General features: G+C 36.0%; 1 protein-coding gene across 1 annotated transcript in view; it reads left to right on the top strand.

The window, feature by feature from the left end:
• The first annotated feature begins 309 nt into the window (after nucleotides 1–309).
• Nucleotides 310–23450, top strand: part of LOC126810037 (cadherin-87A) — a 61366-nt gene continuing 38225 nt past the window's right edge. Inside the window, exons 1-13 of the mRNA XM_050534958.2 lie at nucleotides 310–376; nucleotides 1594–1672; nucleotides 4857–4931; nucleotides 5381–5568; nucleotides 6950–7039; nucleotides 8641–8748; nucleotides 9763–9897; nucleotides 11031–11144; nucleotides 13061–13139; nucleotides 15797–15909; nucleotides 16553–16759; nucleotides 19596–19751; nucleotides 21095–21259. Coding sequence (XP_050390915.1) covers nucleotides 1624–1672; nucleotides 4857–4931; nucleotides 5381–5568; nucleotides 6950–7039; nucleotides 8641–8748; nucleotides 9763–9897; nucleotides 11031–11144; nucleotides 13061–13139; nucleotides 15797–15909; nucleotides 16553–16759; nucleotides 19596–19751; nucleotides 21095–21259 — 1479 coding nt within the window. The 5' untranslated portion in view covers nucleotides 310–376; nucleotides 1594–1623. The remainder of the gene's footprint in view (nucleotides 377–1593; nucleotides 1673–4856; nucleotides 4932–5380; nucleotides 5569–6949; nucleotides 7040–8640; nucleotides 8749–9762; nucleotides 9898–11030; nucleotides 11145–13060; nucleotides 13140–15796; nucleotides 15910–16552; nucleotides 16760–19595; nucleotides 19752–21094; nucleotides 21260–23450) is intronic.

Below are 23450 nucleotides of genomic sequence, written 5' to 3'. Positions count from 1 at the left end.
TTTATTTTCCCGTAAATAAAAGTGGTAATTTATAATTTCTATATTTTAGTAATACAAATTATGTAATAACTTTTTTGACGTATGGAACGTTTTCTTTATCATAAATACGAATGTTGTCACTAATTCGTATTTCGTTTAAGTAGAGTTGGGAATGCGTTATTTTTAGTATCCAAGACTTCAATGGCGGTTATTGTAAACAAGATTCGCATGAATGGTTCGATAAAGGTTTGAATAGACTCGTCAGACCGGTTTGCTGAACTAAATATAGCCATGCACAGGTAGTATAGAATTGTTAGCTTGACAATACGGTATAGAAATTATTATAGGGTTGGATAAACTGGGTGTGAATAAGGGCTGGTATAACGGTGGTTGGACGGTAAGGAAAAGATTTTCGGTAATTTCTCAATAAAAACTAAAGTAAAATAGCCCGGGCAGGTAGATTATCATTGATCTGTTGTTTTTTAAAGTATTTTTATGATAATTAATTTATGGGGAAAATAAATTTATGTTTTTGTATGAAGTTAAGCTTATCTCTCATTGTTATTAGGAATAGGATTAATGTTGAAACAGGAAAAAGGCATGAATTATGCCTCTAGGCCTACTCTATCTAGATTATAGATATATATTCTACCTGGTAGGCCTAATTTAATAGTTAAACTATAGTAATACACAGCACAGATAGCCTACATGGCATATATAAGTTTAAACTATTATTTTTTTACTGAATAAAGTTAAGTTTAGCCTGGATTCTTATATTGAATGTAGAGTAAATGTTATGTAACAGAAAAAAGGCATTATTTTATAATGGTCGTGCTAGGCCTACCTTAGTGTATTGGTTTTAATTTTGAAATATCATGATAATGATTTTGTGGCGACACCTGTCTAATTTATTGAATAAAGTTAAAGTTTATTTGTTGGTTATTACTATTTATATTAGTATTGTATGGTGGTTCACGGCAGATACATGCATAATATAAATTAATAAGATATTGTTTTTATTTTTATAATCAATCATTTTATTTACATTCAATTCTTCTGTCTAAATCTGATTTTTATTTTTATAATATTGTCTTAGGGTCTATCATATTATATATGATTGTATTAAGTATAATAACTCCACCTTCAAGGAGAGCGACAAATGGTGTTTCACATTTTGATTTCACTCCACCCTAATCCAATACACTGTACATTACATGCATATAAATACTAAATATGGGGGGAGCCACGCTGGCTAGGTGGTTAAGAGGTTGGCTCGCTAGCCTGGAGGTCGGGTGTTCGATCCCTGCATTGGCCGAGAAAGTTCATCCAGATTTTCCGACGTGGTTTCCCCTTGTCAGTGGTGCAGAATGGAGGGCCTGACAACGACAGCTGTCTAGTCTATCGGATGATACGAAAAACGGAGGTCCCGTGTACACATTGGCATGCACAAAAAAGATTCCTCGACAGCTAGAATTCGATATAAGAGTAAGCCGTAGTGCCGCTGACCGGACAAAATTCCCTCTTAGCACACTGTATGGCGTATGCCCATCTTTATTAGCCCAGTTCGGAGCAAAACAGTACGATGTTAAACCCCATTTCATTTCTATATTTCAGGGATCAAGAAGAAGATCTCTTTAATTCATCATGGCCACCATGATGATAAATATATTGCTTGCCTTGTGCTTCTATCAAGGTAAGGATTGGATTTTATATGTGTAACAATGATATCATTTACTTATGAACAAAAACTGTTTATAAAGGAAACTAAATAACACAAACATATCTTAGTTGTAATGTTATATATATAATGTTTATTACTCAGTTATCTGCCTACATGTATTACAGGGGTGGAGGGGTGTCACGGTGGCTAAGTTGGTAAGACGCTTGTTCGCTAGCCTAGAGGTCAAGTGTTCTATCCCTGCATTGGCTGCGAAAGTTCATCTAGGCGAAAAACCAAGGACCTGTGTACACATTGGCGTGCACGTAAAAAATCCATTGACAATTGGTATTCGATATAAGAGTAGGCTGTAGTGGCGCTGTCCGGGCAAAATTTCCCTCATAGCACACTGTATGGTTTATGCCCGTCTTCGTTAACCCAGTTCGGAGCAGAACAGTAGGACGTTAAACTCCATTTCATTTCATTTGCCTATTTTAGGTCTTTCTTTAGGCCTGAAATGTTTTATAAACTATTAATTAGACATTAACTTATCCAAACCATAATCACCTCTCGATGGCATCAGATTTCTCTGATATTAAATAGATTAAAACGATTCAGCCATATTTTGATTTAATTTAAAAATGGAGGAGCAAGACTTAGCTTCGAACAACCAGTATGGTGGTTGAAATTATTGGACATGTCTTGTCAACCCTTCAAAATCTAATATCTTCGCCTGCAGTAAAGTAATTTGAATGGAATTTTCAAATTATTCATTTTACATTATATCTGTTTTCAAACTATTATACTATAATATACAATGTAGGCCTACTATAATATTATGCTATAATTTATAGCAAGAATGGCTAGATCGTTACCTAAATCTTACATAATGTTTCTTTACGTGTAAGTATGCATTGTGTTAGATATAGATAAAGATCTGACAGTCTTCACTGTAACCCAGGTATCATTTAATCTTGTGTATCTAGTACTAATTTCTTTCACATTCTTTTAATATCCAATGATTGTTTAAAAATTCGTAAAAACTGTTTAAAATCACCATAAATCGTTTAATTTGTACTTCTGTCCAGTTTAAAGCTGACCATTCAATTTTGATTATGAGTGTCCAATTTACAAGTGTTTAATTTCTCAATCACTGTTAAAAAATAAACAACCCAATTGATTAATGATGTATAATGATTAATTTTTGAACAGTGGTTAGGAAATTAATTGGACACTCATTATCAAAATGAATCAGTCAGATTTAAACTGGACACAAGTACAAATTAGATGATTTTTGGTGATTTTAAACGATTTTTACAGATTTTTAAACAAAGATTTGATATTAAATGAATGTTAAAGAAATTAGCATAATGCACCTCTAAAATTGTTTGTAATCATACAGTAGTCATTAACACTATGGACCGGGTATCATTCAGATTTGATGAAAAATGGAAATAAACTGAGCTTATCATCTATAATCTAATACACATATTCAGTTAATAGATGCAGAAAGTGTTAAATACCATCAAGATTCATCAAAAACTGCCCAGTTTGTGCTACCGTTTAGTTTGACATTGGTTGTCTAGTTTATGAAACTAAATGGTCATAAACTGGATGACCAATATCAAAACTAAACTAAATGGTCATAAACTAGATGACCGATGTCAAAACTAAATGGTGTTTCTTGAACTAAAAGGTAGCACAAACTGGGCGTTATTTGATGAATCTTGATGGTATTTAATACTTTCTGCATGGCAATCTATTAACAGAATATGTGTATTAGATTATAGATGGTAAGCTCAGTTTCTTTCCTTTTTTCATCAAATCTGAATAATACCCGGTCCCTAGTGTAAGTAGGTGTTATGTCACTAAGGCCTTAAAACATTGACTATTGAATGATATACGATACTATTTGATGTGTTTGTCTATTCAATAGAATTGGGTATAAGAACTAATGATGCTTTAACATTAGAAGTGAGATCTTTTACAGCTAGTACTTGTACTTGTAAATTAATGACTATTGTACGTGTATTCTACAAGTAAAGTATTACATGTAGTTTAGCGTACGGTAATGAAATGGGGTGGCTATATCCATTGACTCGGTTGGATTAAAACAGTAGTACGTTAAACCCCATTTCATTTCATACATGTACATGTTTAGGCGGTCTGATTAGGCACAGATCCTATTTCATTTCGTTTTTTTATAAACCCACAATATACCTTACTCTAGATATTGTAATTTGTGTATGCATTACTCTAGCTACTAGATATTGTAATTGGTATATTCTCAAGCTACTAGATATTGTAATTGGTATACATTACTCTAGCTACTAGATATTGTAATTTGTGTATGCATTACTCTAGCTACTAGATATTGTAATTGGTATATTCTCAAGCTACTAGATATTGTAATTGGTATATACATTACTCTGTAGCTACTAGATATTGTAATTAGTATATACATTACTCTAGCTACTAGATATTGTAATTAGTGTATAAAAACTTGTTGTTTCTTGGACAATGCACGTTTAGAGGGCCAATCTTGATTATATTTCGGGTTGAGCAACTGACACAATATACGTGATACGTTTTTAAACAACTTAAACCCGTCAGTCTTCATCTGGAAATGGAGACCAGACTTGTATTTTATAAAAATAACGTGTAGGTGAAATTTACCTTTCATTATCAAGTACAGCACGTGGGTCATGCACTGTATAAACTTCTAAAGGAACGGCAATAGATTATCAGGTCAACTAACGAAAAAATTTGCCCGAAATCTTAAAAGGGTTACGGTCTGGATAAGCGGTTTTGACGTTCTCGTCCAAACAACTCACTATTTTGAGCTGAAATTTTAAGACAAGGTAAATACACCACTCCTCTATATTTTAGCGCTTAAATTTCATACGTACACAGACTTTTATTTCTGAGACTCTGGTAAAATCGGGATGGACACTTTAATTGTTGTGTTTTTTATATTTTGAAGCCGTAGACGGGAGAAAGAGGTACATGTATCTGATGACGGTCGATTAAAGACCGAAACATTATCATTAAATCGGTATTTAGTGTTTTTCCAGTGTTTTCCGGTATTCAGTGTAACATGGTGTTTTCCGGTGTTTTCCAGTGTTTTTTGGTATATAGTATTGCCGGATCTACACTAGCCTCTGTTCTTCTTGGGTATGGGGATCCTTTATTTACTTATTTTTTCTATTTTTTTCAACAGGTTTAGTAGAGGCAGCTAGACCAATATTTGTTGATAATATGAACCTATTATATATAGAGGAAGATGAAGTAATTGGTAAGTAAATGCTTCCATTTAGTAATGATATTGAGAAATAAAATGTGCAAGACAATTAAATGCGGGTTGGATGGCCGAAGGTCTGTCATTGAGTCAACTGACGTAGGTTTCAATTCCCCGGTTGTACATGACAAGGAGTAGGGTCACCTGTCCAACCTCATGGGTTTTCTCTGGGTCCTCCGGTTTCCTCCCAAACAAATTTTTGAAATAAAATTGAACCATATGTTAGTCCCGAAATGACCTAGTTTTTGTCGAGTGGACGTTAAACCCCATTTCTCTCTCACTCTGTCTTTAATATTAAAATCTAATGTTTTTCTGTGTCTATGCCTTGCTCACACTTTTACCTACTCAGGGTTTTTCATTATGAATATCATACATGAAGATTTATCGTATATTTCCATACAAAAAGTTTTGAAGTGTAAAAGTAAAATTTTTATTCGTTACTTTAGGTAAAAGTGTATACACGCTGTATGCTCGGGACCCTGCTGGCGGTAAAGTAACGTATGGTATAGTAGCTGACATGTTTAAAGTTGATGAGAATACAGGGGATGTGACTCTTACTCGATTACTGGATTACGAAGCGGGTGAAATTGCTTTGAATATCCGTGTTATTGCTAGAGATGCTAATCAACTAGAGGTGAGTGATTAGTAGATTATTCCCAGTGCATGCTGAATGTAATTAATAGATTATTTCCCGTGTATTCTAATTTAATTAATAGATTATACCCCAGACAGACTGAATGTAATTAATAGATTATTTCCCGTGTACGCTGAACGTACATGAAATTAATAGATTATTCCCCATGCATGTTGAACGTAATTAATAGATTATTCCCCCCGCTCGCTGAACGTTATTAATAGATTATTCCCCATGCACGCTCAGCGTAATTAATAGACTATACCCCAATGCACTCTGAACGTGTTTAATAGATTAATCCCCAGGCACGCTGAACGTAATTAATAGATTATACCCCACACACGCTGAACGTAATTAATAGATTGTTCCCTGTGCACGCTGAACGCAATTCATAGATTATATTCCCTGTGAACGCTGAATGCAATTAATAGATTATACCCCAGATAGACTGAACGTAATTAATAGATTATTCCCCAGACAGACTGAATGTAATTAATAGATTATTCTCCACGTACGCTGAGCGTAGTAGATTTCCGGCCCGGCACACTGAACGAACTTAATTATTCCCCAGGCACGCTGAACGAACTTGATTATTCGCCAGGCATGCTGAACGAACTTTATAGATTATTTCACTGGCACGTTAAACATAATAAATAGATTATCTCCCATGCTCGCTGGACGAAATTAGGTAAAGAATTGATTAATGATGTATAATGATTAATGTTTGGACAGTGGTCAGGAAATTAAATACTTGTAAATTGGACACTCATAATCAAAATTAATCAGTCAGCTTTAAACTGAACACAAGTACAAATTAGATGATTTATGGTGATTTTAAACGTTTTTTACAAATTTTTAAACAAAGATTGGATATTAAATGAATGTGAAAGAAATTAGTGATACATACACAGGATTAAATGATACCTAGGTCACAGTGTAGTTCTTGTCTACCATATCATTAGCAGACATCAGACCAGGACTTTCACTTCAAAATTTTTACTGTCGGTCATTTTTGATAACGCATGAAAACTTTACAAAATAAATTCATATTTCATGTTTTTTAGTCACATGTCTATACCACTTTGTCAGCATGGTGTACACAAAAAATTATATATTGGACTTAAAATTAAAATATTATTAAGGCTTATGATAGTTATTTATTAATGAAATATTCACTGGGTTACAGTGTTGATGATGACCATATGGTTTAAAGTGCTACTTTAAGGATGTTTCACACTTAGGATATCCCTTGACAGCTGTGTACAGTATGCTGTAGCTGTCTGGGCAAAATTTCCTTCATAGCAAACTGTATGTTCCATCATCTTTTACTTTTGTGATAATAAAATCAACAATTGGATATTTTATTATTTTATTATTCCAGACATCTCAAGAGGTATCGGTCAATGTTGTGGATGCTAACGATAATGACGCTGTGTTTACTGAAAATCATTATGATATTCGGGTTGCCGAGGTATTTATCATTTCCTGTTTTTTGTCCCCCATCTTTTTTTTTTTATTTGTAAAATATATTTGTATTCATATCTGAATTTGGATTGGGGGACAGGCTGTTCCTATGTATAACCCCTTGTCTCTACTTAAAAGCAGCATTATGGAAGATTAGATATAGATAATGTAAGGGGAATATACTGAAAATTTCAGTTGAATTACTTCACTCTAAGCCGAGAAGGGGGATCACATGGCTAAGTGGGTAAGACGCTGACTCGCTAGCCTGGAGGTCGGGTGTTTGATCCCTGCATTGGCCGAGAAAGTTCATCCAGATTTTCCGGGGTGGTTTCCCCTTGTCAGTGATGCAGGACGGAGGGCCTGACAAGGACAGCTGTGTAGTCGTTCGGATGGGACAAGAAACCGAGGTCCCGTGTACACATTGGCGTGCACGTAAAAGATCCCTTGGCAGTTGGAATTCGATATAAGAGTAGGCCGTAGCGCCGCTGCCCGGGCAAAATTTCCTTCATAGCACACTGTATGGCGTATGTCGGTCTTCATTAGCCCAGTTTAGGAGCAAAACAGTAGGACGTTAAACCCCATTTCATTTCATTTCATCTCACTAAGCTGAGAAATCCTCATTTTAATAACGCTGTAGTCATCAAGGGCAAATAATTTGAATACGGAGAGTAGAATAGAATGAGACCACTAGGGATAACGAGGATGTAGTCGAAGCAGCACAGTCATGTATGTTAAACCCTATTTCTTTTCATTTTTAAAAAGCATTTATCTTAGCTTAAACATTCATTATGCAAGAGCTAAATCTGTCTATTGCAGGTCTTTCTTTAGGCCTGAAATGTTATCTAAATTATTAATTAGACTTAACTTTTCCAGACCATAATCAACTCTCGGTGGCATCGCTAGCCTGTGATCTTATGTGGATTGTGAGCCGATTTACTGCATAACTTTCCTTCTCGATTAAACGATTAAATAGATAATCGAGACTATGCTGTTTATCGTACTGACTTTAGTAATGATGACCGAGGCTAGGCAGAAATTTCATTCGCTTAGTTTTCGGTTCATAGTGGACCAATTTGAATGAAATTTTCATCAAATTGCCTTTACGTTATCTAGTTTTTAACTAATATAGTGAGAACTGCCAACTCGTTATCGAATCTTCCATAATGTATGTTTAATACAACTATTACATACATTTTCACAGAACTACCAACACTGAGTTGACAGATGGATTTGCAGACAAGCTTACCGACTTACTGTTTGTTTGTGGCCCAGTAACTCGATCCTGTTGAGAATGTACTAAACCATTTATTTGTCCTGGGGGTGAATGGCCGTATAGTTAGTGAGTGCACACTGTATCATAAGGTCTGTCATTGAGTCAACTGGCATGGTTTTGATTCCCAGGTTGTACATGACAAGGAGTACAGTCGCCTGTCCAACCTCGTGGGTTTTCTCCGGGTCCTCTGGTTTCCTCCCACTGCTAAAGACCCCTACGAGCAAGCAAATTATTGATATAAAATTGAACCATATGTTTGTATGAGTTGAATCCCATTTCTCTCTCTCTCCCATTTGTTTGTCCATGCAAATTTTTTTTATTCATTTTATTTGTAGACTACTCCCATTAATTCAGTTATATTTCCAAATTTAACGGTAACCGATAAAGATTACGTAAACAGTGATTTGACAGTAAGGTGTGATACCAGTCTAGTTGATGTTGTGGTAAGTTATGTTGAATTTTAACCACTTTTATCCAAAACTTATAGGGAGCCACGGTGGCTAGGTGGTTAAGACGCTGGCTGACTAGCCTGGAGGTCGGGTGTTCGATCCCTGCATTGGCCGAGAAAGTTCATCCAGATTTTCCGACATGGTTTCCCCTTGTCAGTGGTGCAGAACGGAGGGCCTGACAAGGACAGCTATCTAGTTCTTTGGATGAGACGAAAAACCGAGGTCCTGTGTATATATTGGAATGCACGTAAAAGATCCCCTGGCAGTTGGAATTCGATATAAGAGTAGGCGATAGTGCCGCTGCCCGGGCAAAATTTCCCTCATAGCACACTGTATGGCGTATGTCCGTCTTCATAAGCCCAGTATAGGAGCAGAACAGTAGGACGTTAAACCCCATTTCATTTCATTTTCATTTCCAAAACTTATAGTTGGCTCGATGGTGTGGTTTTGATTCCCCAGTCGTACTTGACAAGGAGTAGGGTTGTCTGTCCTACCTCGTGGGTTTTCTCCGGGTCCTCTGATTTCCCCCAAGTGATAAAGACCCCTACATGCAAGCGAATTATTGAAATAAGATTGAACCAATGTTAGTCCCGAAATAACCTAGTTTGTGTTGATTGGACGTTAAACCACATCCCTCTCTCTCTCTCTCTTCTCTCTCTCTTCTCTCTCTCTCCCCTCTCTCTCTCTCTCTCCCCTCCCTCTTCTCTCTCTCTCTCTCTCTCTCTCTCCCCCCCCTCTCTCTCTCCCCTCTCTCTCTCTCTCTCCCTCTCTCTCTCCCTCTCTCTCTCCCCCCCTCTCTCTCTCTCTCCCTCTCTCTCTCTCTCTCTCTCTCTCTCTCTCTCTCTCTCTCTCTCTCTCTCTCTCTCTCTCTGATCTTGTAGCCCTCGTGGCCATGCGGTTGCTTTTCATTAAGAAATTAGCCCCACATGTTTTCTACACAAAACTGTTAAAATGGCATAATTTTCCTACATGGTGCATATCTTGATTTTGATTGATTATATTTTTCAGTATAAGGACTCGTGTAATATCTTTCTCTTGAAAAGGTTATCATATTCCAGGCGTTTATGGAGGGGTAATTTAGTTTTAAATCAAAGTCTTGATTATGAAACCAGACCAACGTACCAGATCAGTTTGATAACTTTTGTAAGTGATTATTTTAAATTTTAATAAAACGCTGGCTTGCTAACCAGGAGGTCTTGGGGTTCGCTTTAGGCCCCGAGTTCACAAAGCCTTCTCAGACTTAAGTTAAGAATTTACTCAACTTTCAATCACTGTTTATGAGAAATATCTTTGATCCAGAAACACAAAACTTTGCACATAGTTTCTTATTGATGTATTTGATATGTTAAAACAACAAAAGTTTTATAAAGGTCTATATTTGAGTTAAAATAAGGTGAACAATTTTGAGTAAATTCTTAACATAAATCTTGAGAATGCTTTGTGAACTTGGGGCCTGGTGTTGGCTGACAGAGTCTCTCGTGATTTATCTGACAGTTTCCCCTTGGCTGCGGTGCTTGATGGTGGTGGTATGACAAGGGAAGTGTCTAGTCCATTGAATGGGATGAAAAACCGAGGTCCTGTGTACACATTGGCTTGCATGTAAAAGAACTCTTGTCGATTGGTTTTGGAATTCGAAATAATAGTAGGCCGTGGCAAAATTTCCCTCGTTACCCCAGTCAGTGCAGAAAAATAGTATGTTAAACCTCATTTTATTTCATTTTTTTTCCCCACACAATTTATTTCGGGGCCAGAAAACTGTACTAGAGCTTTCCTAGCCAGAGGATACCTACATTCGAGCGAGACTTTTTTATATGATAAAGATAACTGGAGACTTTGTTTTATATAATGGAGATAACTAGAGACTTTGTTTTATATAATGGAGATAACTAGAGACTTTGTTTTATATAATGGAGATAACTAGAGACTTTGTTTTATATAATGCAGATAACTAGAGACTTTGTTTTATATAATGGAGATAACTAGAGACTTTGTTTTATATAATGGAGATAACTAGAGACTTTGTTTTATATAATGGAGATAACTAGAGACTTTGTTTTATATAATGGAGATAACTAGAGACTTTGTTTTATATAATGCAGATAACTAGAGACTTTGTTTTATATAATGCAGATAACTAGAGACTTTGTTTTATATAATGCAGATAACTAGAGACTTTGTTTTATATAATGGAGATAACTAGAGACTTTATATAGTGGAGATAACTAGAGACTAATAATTTATGGTAACAAGACATATTGTGTTTTGTGTATTTATAGGATGGTAGAAATAGACATACCCAGAGTTTAGAAATACAAGTTGTTGATGTCAATGACGCTCCTCCTTATTTCATTCGTCAAGTGCCTGCTGTTGTCAGTGAGGATACACCAGTTGTAAGTACACATTTCACCACATTCCTGAAGCAATGGCCCGAGAAATTCCTCTCTAGCAATTGCTCTATTGAGACTGAAAACTTGAGTCTTTGACGGAGCGTGTCCATTCTCATCGTCCAATCAAATCTATCTGGAGTAAAATATAGAGAATTTTCATGACTTAACCGGGGTGACCTCTTTAAAAAACAAATCCTAGTGTTTGTTAGTACTGATTTCAAGAAAAACGTTACCCTTGGATGCATTGATACTCACATTGGTAAATTTGGTTGTCGCTGAAACTCACTATTGGAACGAAAATTCTTTGACTCAAATCTCAGATATAAATGTATAAACGTGCCTATCTGTACCAATTATTACTGCCTACCTTTAAATATTCGATAATATTTATCCATTTTGGTGAAGAAAATCCATGAATTATTTATTTTATCAAGAAAGCACATGTTGTATTTCCATCCTGTTTGTTGAAACACAATACGTAAAATGATGGCCCTTCTCTTTGATCTGCTGTGTTTTCCAAGAGATGATAAAAAGATTCCATGTGTGCGGCGATTACCCTATGTTTACATTGTAGCTATTTCGGGTAGCCTCGTTTATCACACAATTAGTTCTCTGCAATATTCTGTTATGCACTGGTTAATTAATTGAGCGTAATACATATCACACGTAATGTAGCCGTGTTTGTCACCAGACACTTTACGGTAACATATTTAGAGTTCTGGTTAATCCCGATTGATTTTGTTACGTAGTAATGAATTGGTTGTTGATCGGACTGTTAACCAGTCATAATTTTAGACAGAAATTTGCGCTGAGTATGGCGGTGTCTGAGGGGAATTAGGTCTGATCAAACGAAACACTGCGAGGGGTATATCACAGTCCAACATCCAGGGGCCTGTTTCACGAAATCTTAACTAAAGCTAAAATCCAAAGTTTAGTAGATACTTCAATTTTGATTGGCTAAGGACTAAAATCAATTTAATATTATCCAATCAAATTACTAAAATTTTGATTTTATCTTAGTTAAAATTTCGTGAAACAGGCCCCTGTGCATTTCCATGATTTTCAAACACCATTTGGTAATTCAACACAATAAAAAGATTACAAGAGTTCTGTGGAAGGCAGCGGGGGTTGGGTGACCAATTGGTTTAACACGTTAACAATCACAGCTATAATGGTTTTCAGAGTACATAATAATAATGCTAATTATAGATTTAATCAAAAGGATCAACTGTTCTCATCTGACTTCTTTCATTTTAGCATGCATTAAGCCGTAAAATTCTTTCGTATTGTCTGAAAAATTCATGATTAGAATGAGTGACTTTAAAGATGCTTTCCCACATACAAACGGCATGATTTGTTGATATATTTGAACTAAAAACATTTTCAAACTAATAAATCTATCAGAAATTTGCTTCAAAACCCTCTCAAAACGGGGAGATACCACAAGCTATAAATAAACTGTTGTTAGACGCCATGTCTGTCAGCTCAATTTATTGTGGGAGGGTCCATTTTTCAGAATGTATTTTTCATTACTTACTGTCCATTTATCATACATATTGAGGCCTAAGTAAATTCTTAATTATTTTCTGTCAACTTCTTTTACCACCGTTTATTTGCAGAGTCTTTACTGTGTTGACACCCCTCAATGTCCAAAAAAACGCCTAACCATTTGTTCACGACAAGCTAGCATACAATAAGCTGGCAGACAACAGTTGGGTTGCCAGTTAGTGATACCCTGCCACTTTTGCCCAGTGCTTGCCCTATGGGTATTTTTCGGGTAATCCAGTATTTTTCTAGTAAGATTGGGTGTCTATACTTCCCATATATACCACATTTGGCACACTTTTATTGGAAATAACCACCCGATAAATACTTTCAGGACAATGTGTCTTTAAAGTTAAGCTGTTTTTTTGTTTTAGGGTAGTGTTGTAAACTATGTCATCGCAGTAGACGGGGATAGGACTAATAAACGACCAATCAGATACAGGCTCACTTGTAGTAAGTATAAATTTATATCGGGCGGGCCTAATCAAATTTACCTATAGGCTTGGCAGGCTTAACCCTTAACCGGTCGACGTCATTTTGACGTCATGACGTCAAGTGGTCAGGCTAAGTAAAGGGTAAAGTGAAATATTTTGTATGCCTATTCCAATCGACTAATATCGGATAATTGTAAATGATACTCTTGACACCAATAAAAAAAAGTTGAAGGGAATAAGTTGATCTATAATTTGCAAATCATTCTAAATCATTTTTATCAGAAATATCGTCTTCAGAATCGGTGTCACCGATATAATTCAAGTCGGAATCATTCATAAACATTTAAACCACTTTGAGAGTCGTCAACCTTCCCGACATCGTTAAATTACGTTTTTTGTCAAAAATGTTCAACAAAGACGTGTTTTTCTCAATGCCCTTGACATGACAAGTTCCTGTCTGACACGCATGCGTGACCATATCAATTAAATACGAAACTAAATACTCAATTGCGGCTTATGAAAAAGGTTCTTGCTGTGGTTGACTTTAGTCGACCGTTAGTCGACCGTGACCACTTACTGTACAGCGCAGTGGACACTTACGGCTTGCCCCCGTATCCATTCACTTGATTTGATATTTGTTTATTTGGTGCGGTGTCTATTTTTTGTCTTGTCTGCAGGTTTATCTTGTAGATTTTTGTTTTGCGTGTAGTGCGGTCCTCCTGCACTTACTATAAGCTGTATAGCGTTGTGGTGATTATAGTCGACAATGACCGGTTAAGGGTTAAGCCTTTATCGTCATTTAAATCTGGTACTGTCTTTACATGTACATATAGTCTACCTCACTTCGGCAAATTCTATGCATGAATATTAATTATTAGTGCCATATTTTATGCTTTGTTAGAAGCTAATACAGGCCACTCCTGGAAATAAGGGTTTTAGACGTACCCGACAAAATGTCAGGCATTAATGAAATAGTACCTGACATTTTCAACTTAGTGCCGGACATGTATTGATAATTTCAATAAAAAAGACAAATCAGTGCTAGACGAAATGACAGGCACCAGAGGTTTTGTGCCTGACAAAACCTGAATCTGTGCCTGACATTGTCTGTGACAGGCTAATGTAGGCCTTAGGATAAACTGTTATTTTGGACATTAGTATAGTTAATAGTTATACATATGCAACCATAGTAATAATTTTGTAATATTAATAGGCAACATTAGAGAGACTAGCTAATATTATACATAAAATAGATGATAAAATATTTATTGATCGAGTTTAAAATCTGTTTGACATATCTATAAACTTATGGACCTGGTTAAAAATATTAGTGTAACGTCAAGACTGTAGGTTGTGGAACCGAATAAAAGACAGTTTGACTGGGAGGAATGACCACTCAACCTCTCCTTAATATAGGTTCACGTTTTTCTGAGGATAGACTGAGACGAAAGCTATCTTGAACATCACCACCAAGCTTCCTTTCAGAATATACAGGTCACAATTCTATGGAATACAATTACTGCTTATTACTGAGCGACGTTTCGACTAGTCTTCTCTAGTCATTATCAAGCAATGATAAAATATTAGTTAGTGTTAGTTGTATTTTACGTCCGCTTCCACCGAGGTGATATCGCAGACAATGATAAAATATAATAATAACAAGACTATATATACATGTACACAACAATACTTAGTTAATGCTGACAAACCAGAGATACCCCTTAATTACATGTACCTAAAGGGAATCTAATTTAATTAAGGATTATAAAGTTTGATGCTAATAACAACATTCAATAAGACCAATTTACCTGAAAATTAACACAAACTGATTAATTGATTAATGGATAACTTGTTATGGAGTATATACAATCATTTATTAAGTTTTGATAATGAAAAACGATCAAAGAAGATAAAAGTTGATAAAATGTTATTAACGACCACCTTACCTGAAATAAACACAAATGATTAATGAATAGCTTGTTGTTGAGTATTTACAATAATTTGATAAGAAGGTGAGGCTAGATAAATTACGGGGTGTTCCCACTTAGCCGGCAAGCTTTGATGTCAAATTTTGCCGCTAATCCAGAGTTAATCCTAGAACAATGGTGTTATAAACTATAGTCCATATCTTTTTTAAGACTAAAACTGTATTGATTTTAACAAATTTAACTTTTATTAAATAACATTAAATAGCAACAGTGATAAGAACATCATTCTTGGTGTTTACAGTAGCTGGACAAGTTTTTGTTGAACATTTCCAATGGACGGCATTTGGTCTGCTTGACTTTATACTGAACTTGTAACCATTGTGTATTAAATATCGGCCACCTCGATTATTGGAGATATCGCGAATATTAACCAGAACATTTGCCATTTTAAAATAAATATAATTTCGACACAGATCGACCATCTATTTAATATTAATATAGTGAATTGAATTCATGTTTGAAATCATAACGCCGGCGTGAACTGTGTTCAAAATGTCATTAATTAGTTGGTTAATAAATTTTATTAAGAGGGATTAAGAGCTCATTAACGCTGAACACTAGTGAACAGTTCTTGAGTGACTACTTTTAAACATACTATAGTTTTAAGATCAATCAAAGGATTAACAGTCTGCCGGCTAAGTGGGAACACACCATAAATTACAAGTTACGATGTTTTCTCTAATTACAGCTGATGGTAAATATTTTGCTGTGGACTATGTAAGCGGGAATATAACAAACATAGCTGTTTTAAATCGTGAAAATCCAGATCTAGCGCAAGGATATGTTGATTTATGTATTCGGGTAAGTCAGGGTTTTTGTTTTTTGGGTGGCCGAATAGTCTAATGCATTCGTCTTAGATCATAAGGTCTGAGGGAGCAGATATCGAGAGGGGTGAGGGTGGAAGAGAAAGGGAGAATGGGAGAGAGAGAGGACAGAGAGTTTAACATCCACTGGACACAAACTAGGTCATTTTGGGACTAACATCTGGTTCAAGGTTTAGTATGGAGCTTAGGATTGACTCAAAGCAGGAAATAACTGATGATTTGAAATGAAATGAGTTTAACATCCTACTGTTTTGATCTGAGAGAGAGAGAGCGCCTCCACTGAACACAAAGTAGGTCAAACATATTGCCCAGTTGTCTTTAGCAGATCGAGGAAATTGGAGGACCTGATCATAAGGTCTGTCATTGAGTCAACTGGCGTGGTTTCGATTCCCTGGTTGTACGTGACAAGGAGTAGGGTTGCTTGTCCAAAGTCGTGGTTTTTCTACAGGTCCTTTGGTTTCCTCCCACTGCTGAAGACCCCTACGCAAAAGCGAATTATTGAAATAAAATTAAACCATATGTTAATTCCAAAATTATCTCACTCTTCATTAGCCAAGTCGGAGCAGAACAGTAGGACATTAGACCCCATTTTTTTTTATTTCACATTTTGTTTTTTTCAGGCAAGTGAATTAATAAATCAAGCTACAGGAGAGATTGGTAATACAAGTGATACGACAGCTGATGCAACCATTAGAATCAGTATCTTGGATGTGAATGATAACGCTCCCAAGTTTAAGGAAAATAACTATGAGGTATCAATCTATGAAAATATACCAAATGAATCAGCTTTACCGGATTTAATTATGACTGTTACTGATGAAGATACTGTGAGTATTTGTTTTTCTAGTCTCTGCTCTTCTTGGCGGTTGGATGACCGAATGGTTAAACAAGTTTGGCCACAAACAGGGAGTCCACAACATGAAATGAAATGAAATGGGGTTTAACGTCCTACTGTTCTGCTCCTAACCTGGGCTAATGAAGAAGGGCATACGCCATACAGTGTGCTATGAGGGAAATTTTGCCCGAGCAGCGGCGCTACTGCATACTCTTATATTGAATTCCAACTGGCAAGGGATCTTTTACGTGCACGCCAATGACTAGACAGTTGTCCTTGTCAGGCCCTCCATCCTGCATCACTGACAAGGGGAAACCACGCCGGAAAATCTGGATGAACTTTCTCGGTCAATGCAGGGATTGAACACCCGACCTCCAGGCTAGCAAGCCAGCGTCTTACCCACTTAGCCACGTGATCCCCCGGTAGACCACAAAATCTGTCGTTGACATCAAGTGGCATGGTTTCGATTCCCAACTTGTATGTGACAAGGACAGACGTATGAAAAAACAGGAGACCAGCAATAAAAAAAACCCGGGGAATGTCATCAAATACAGTAGAATCTGTATTAAGCAGCCACTCAAGGGAAATTTCATTACTGACCGCTTAACGGGAGTGACCGCTTAATAAAATCTCAGTGTTTGTTAGTGCTATCATCAAGTAAATTTTACGTTTGTGTGCATTATTGGGAGTAAACATTAATGCTTGCATCGGTAAATTTGGCCATTGCTGAAAATTGCTTAGAATGAAAATTCTTTGACTCAAATCTCTGAGATATCTTCTGTAAACGTGTCATTTTGTACCAAGATTGATACTACTGTCTACGATTGTGATGTATTCGATAATATTTATCCATTTTTGTGAAGACAATCCATGAATTAATTTTATTTTATCAAAAACGCACACGACCAAAAAACCATCGCTGAATTTGTCACCGATTTTCAGGGGGTGTAACTCTTATATAATATAGGAGGCGCTAAAACTTCTGTTTAGCAACAAAGTGGCAATGGAAAATGGATACTAAATGATCGTGACAAAACCCGGCTTTGACGGTACTTTTAGTTCATTTAATCAGTATGAAATAGTGTTTCTTTACGTGTCAAAACAATGATTAGGGTATGTCATTTAATAAAACAAAAAATTAATTAACAGGTAATCCCGGGTTTATTGTTATTTTCATAGTTCGTTTTACCTGATTGGTGGCGGAGTAGATAATTAACTATTAATCACGGGATTAGCGGAGGTGCTACGGAAGTACAACAAGATGGTATCATTCAACATTCAACGTTGAATAAGTGCTATTTTTCTAAATTTGTTAGTAAAATAGTGACCGCTGGCCGCGTTAGAGGAGTGACCGTTGATTAATGAGATGGAACAATATAATTTCTACGGGGGGGGGGGGGGGGGAATTTCTTGTGACCGCTTACAAGGAGATGTCGCTGAATAGGAATGGCTGCTCGTACAGATTCTACTGTAACTTCACTTCTATTGATCCTAGGCTAATAATAAATGGCTTTAGCACTTTTTACACAGTGCAATCGTTTTTGCTGCGTACAACAATGAAAATTCCCTTTGAGTTTCGGGTCAATAATTTAAATGACAGAAATTTTTTTTTTTTAAATATTTTATGAAAATATACATAATATGCTACCCAAAAGACTTTAATACGGTATTCCAAAATGTTTTTTCAGTCTCATCTGAGTGACATAAATAAGCGGTATAGAATCGGTCGTACAAATTTTACAACTCAAATCCGCTATTATTAGCCAGTTAAAACTTATAAAAATCGTAATAATTTGAATGATAATATATTAAATATTTATAATCTTGATAATATCAGATAAAAAGCAGGCTACATTTAGTCAAAAGTAGCAAATTTCAGTCTGCGAAACCGATGAATCCCGTTTTCTATGGCTGTAATCGTGTGAATGGAAATCCCTGGAAACGTGACGTCAGAGCGCTATTTTCCCGCAAGTGTCTCCCATACATAAACGGTAATTGTGCTTATATTTCGATAACTTTTGAGTCAGATTATTTGCATACATGTATATTGAGATCGATATCAAAGTATTATAATACAATCGCTAATGATATATTTAACTGAAAAAGTAATCCAAAATCTCGGATTGAAAGTCGGCTAAATTTCAGTCAATGGCTTCCGATTTCATGCTGAAGTCACATGGCATGAACTGTTTTCTCTTCGCAGGAGAATTGTCAAAATCGCATAGATAGACGTTTACTAGCCATGGGGGTAAAATGATATATTTATTGAAAGAACCTTGTACAGGTCTCTATTTTATTTGGTATGCTCATGTACTCTGATACCATTACTATATACTTTATTTACTCCAAACAATACTACATATAGTCACAAACACACGTTGGGCTGTCAAGCGTTTCCGGTCAAATTCAGCCAATCATGATGTCGTTTTTATGAAACGGACGTAAGGGAGTTACCTCCGTCGTGAAAATAAAAATAGTATTTGGCATTATGACCATTTTCCGTGAGAAATTTCCTTCCGTGCGGGAGATCGAGAGACAGGTCGCGAATCCATGAGTCTCACGGAAAAAACAGGGTAGTCAACACGTTTGGACAAGGAGTAGGGTCGCCTGCCTATCATCATGGGTTTTCTCCGAGTCCTCCAGTTTTTCTCCCACAGCTAAAAAGACCCCTGCGCACAAGAGAATTATTGAAATAAAACTGAAATGACTTTGTTGTGTCAAGTGGATGTTAAACCCCATCTTTCTCTCTCTCTCTCTCTCTCTCTCTCTCTCTCTCTCTCTCTCGCTCTCTCTCTCTCTCACATTTTATTTTATTTTATATTTCACAGGGTACAGCTAATTTCTACAAGTTTGTTTTGTTAAATCATACAGATATCTTCGCCATCTTCCCAGACAGTGGACAAGCTCAAACTACAGCCAGTATAAAAGTCATAAACACAACAAAAATAGATTACGAACTTGGACCCAGACAATATTTTCTTGATGTAAGTTCTTACAACTTATGTAGGTTGTGGGGAGGGGGCATTGTGGTCAAAATTTGTCATCAAGAGAGGTTTGGATCATTAGACCACGGGCCATTAATGGATAAGGGAAGGGGGGATGGGTTGCCGTCATAAGGCCATAAATCATTGAAGGGTGTTGAGTTCAGATCACGATAATGCCATTTGCTATTCAACATTCAGGAAGGGGGTGCAAATAGTCTAACAATTGCACTTTAGATTGTAAGGTGATAAGGCCATTTGCCATAAATCATTGAAGGAGGTCAAGTTATCTAATGTGTGCATTTTAAATCATAAGGCCATTTGCTATTTACCATTTTTAAAGTCCAATACATAATTTTTTGTGTACCCCATGCTGACAAAGTGATATAGACATGTGAATTCACAATACCCTACCATAAATATAGAATCTGAAATATGAATTTACTTTGCACAGTTTTCGTGCGTTATCAAAAATGTCCAGCAGTGTAAATTTTGAAGTGGAAGCCTTGCTCTGTAGCTAAATCTTACATAATGTATCTCTCATGTTCTAAACCACATTTCACTTACTTTTATTGTAAATGTCATTGAGTCGACTGCCGTGGTTTCAAATCCTCGGTTGTACGTGACAAGGAGTAGGGTCACCTGTCCAACCTCATGGGTTTTCTCGGGGTCCTCCGGTTTCCTCCCACAGCTAAAGACCCCTATGCGCAAGCGAATTATTGAAATAAAATTAAACCATATTTTAGACCCGAAATGACCTAGTTTGTGTCGAGTGGACGTTAAACCTCATTTCTCTCTCTCTCTTTTTATTGTAAATAATCCCAAGAAGGAGACGATAAAACCTCACACTCGATAGGAAAAGAAGGGTGAAAGAGTCCCCATAACAGTGCAGGCAAGTTTGGATCTCGGTGATGCATCCGAGGAAAAACAGGAACCATTCCTTGTAGATAAATCATAGTAAAAAATCCCCGGCAACAAACTTAACAAGACTGTGTGGATATAAAAAGGATTTATCGAGGCCAAGTTTTATTGTACACAAACTTGACAAGACTGTGTTGATGTAAAAAGGATTTATCCAGGCCAAGTTTTATTGTACACAAACTTGACAAGACTGTGTTGATGTAAAAAGGATTTATCGAGGCCAAGTTTTATTGTACACAAACTTGACAAGACTGTGTTGATGTAAAAAGGATTTATCCAGGCCAAGTTTTATTGTACACAAACTTGACAAGACTGTGTTGATGTAAAAAGGATTTATCGAGGCCAAGTTTTATTGTACACAAACTTGACAAGACTGTGTTGATGTAAAAAGGATTTATCCAGGCCAATTTTTATTGTACTTGCAGGTATTAGCAGTTGAAACACAAACCGTCAATCCAAAGACAGGATCCGTTCGTGTTACTGTCAACATCCTAGATGTCAACGATAACTTACCAATATTTGATCCTCCAAATTATATAAGAACTATACCTGAAAATGCTGTGGGTGGTAGGCTAGTTGTCACGGTTACTGTAAGTTAAAAATAGTATTCTCAGATCTCTGTGCTTCCGCCCGGACAGTGCAGAACAGCTGGACGTTGAATTTCCCTCATAGTACACTGTATGGCATATGCTCGTCTTCAGTATCCCAGTCAGTGCAGAACAGTAGGACGTTAAACCACATTATGGTATATATATTATGTACCGTGCATAGACAATATATTATTATGGTATATATATTATGTACCGTCCATAGACAATATCTTATTATGGTATATATTATGTACCGTGTATATACAATAGCCTATTATGGTATATGTTATGTACCTTGTATATACAATATCTTATTATGGTATATGTTATGTACCGTGTATAGACAATATCTTATTATGGTATATTATGTACCGTGTATATACAATATATTATTATGGTATATATATTATGTACAGTGTATATACAATATGTTATTATGGTATATATTATGTACCGTGTATATACAATATGTTATTATGGTATATATATTATGTACAGTGTATATACAATATGTTATTATGGTATATATATTATGTACAGTGTATATACAATATATTATTATGGTATATATTATGTACCGTGTATATACAATATGTTATTATGGTATATATATTATGTACCATGTATATACAATATATTATTATGGTATATATTATGTACCGTGTATATACAATATCTTATGGTATATACTATGTACCGTGTATATACAATATCTTATTATGGTATATTATGTACCATCACGGGTTCCATGTCGGCCGTATATGCCGGTCGGGACCAGGGGCTTTGGAAAATGACCGAAACTGGATCAGACCCGTAGGTCACTTTGCACGCCGGAAAAATAGCATATTTTGTGCTAAATCATAAAATCCCTGGACACGACGAAACTTTGTGCATGTCGTGATGTAATCTGTCGGGTATAATGAAATTAACATAATAATGTACCATGTATATACAATATGTTACTATGGTATATTATGTACCGTGTATATACAATATGTTACTATGGTATATTATGTACCGTGTATATACAATATGTTACTATGGTATATTATATCTACCATGTATATACAATATCTTATTATGATATATATTGTGTACCGTGTATATACAATTATTATGGAATATATACTCTTCAAAAAAAGTAGGGGATATTCAGTCAGAAACAATACAAAACTGCGGAAATGCACTGCTGTTTTTATTAGAGGTAACCAGTGTATTTTAATAACAGGCCAATTGCCTACACATGAACATACACAATTCATATGGGCGGTTTATCTGACGGCCCCATTTCACTCGCAAAGCGATACACCTTCAAAAGTGAAAATGGACGTTTTTGATTTTTGTCTTGATAATGAGTAATTGCTCCACCAATACTCAGACGTTCAGCAATTCGTTGTGGCATGCTCCTAATCAACTGTCCAATCACGATTTGGGGCAATCTGACCCACTCCTCTTGCAGTGCCACAGCCAATTCTTGCAGTGTTGTTGGTGGACGTAGACGTCGACGAACACGTCTATCGATCAACTTAAACGAAACACACTAAAGCAAAGATACGCTAAATAGTAAATCTTATGCATGAACCGATAGGAAAGCAAACATGGTAGAGTGACCCACAGACTCAATTATCTGTACTATATAAACTGACCTGTTTTAACAGCATGTTGTCACGCGGATCAAAACTTCGTTTATGAGAAAAGTGCTCTCACGGGCTCGCTCATGCACTGTAAGTAGCAAACAGTCGCCCAAAATAGACATTCACGTGACAATATTCATTCACTTATTTATCAATGAAGCCATGTAAAAAATTATTCTTTACTCGTTGGACTTTTAAAAATAAGTAGTTACGAACTAGATTAAAATTTTGGCTAAAACTCGGCGATTTAATTTCTAACTTAGTTGATTGTATATATTGTAACGGTTCTCGGTTCAGAGTCAACTCATGTAGTTCGCCCTTTTTCTATCTTTTAAATCCACTCTCGTGGCAACATACCGACACTGTAAGACTGTGAAAGTTACTTTTATTTAACCGTAAAACTCTGTTGTTAGTGGGCGCTTTAGTTACTTTAGAAGTTACATTGTTGCTAGCTCTAAATACGCAGAAAACATTTGAGACGGGAAATTAATTGAACGAAATTATTTTCCCTAGTCTCGATTAACCAGACGTGTATGATTAAAATAAAATTACGGTAC

Source organism: Patella vulgata, chromosome 2, assembly GCF_932274485.2.
Source record: "Patella vulgata chromosome 2, xgPatVulg1.2, whole genome shotgun sequence".
NCBI classification, from domain to species: domain Eukaryota; kingdom Metazoa; phylum Mollusca; class Gastropoda; family Patellidae; genus Patella; species Patella vulgata.
The sequence above is the reverse complement of the archived record's forward strand: the minus strand, read 5'-3'. Positions and strand labels throughout refer to the sequence as shown.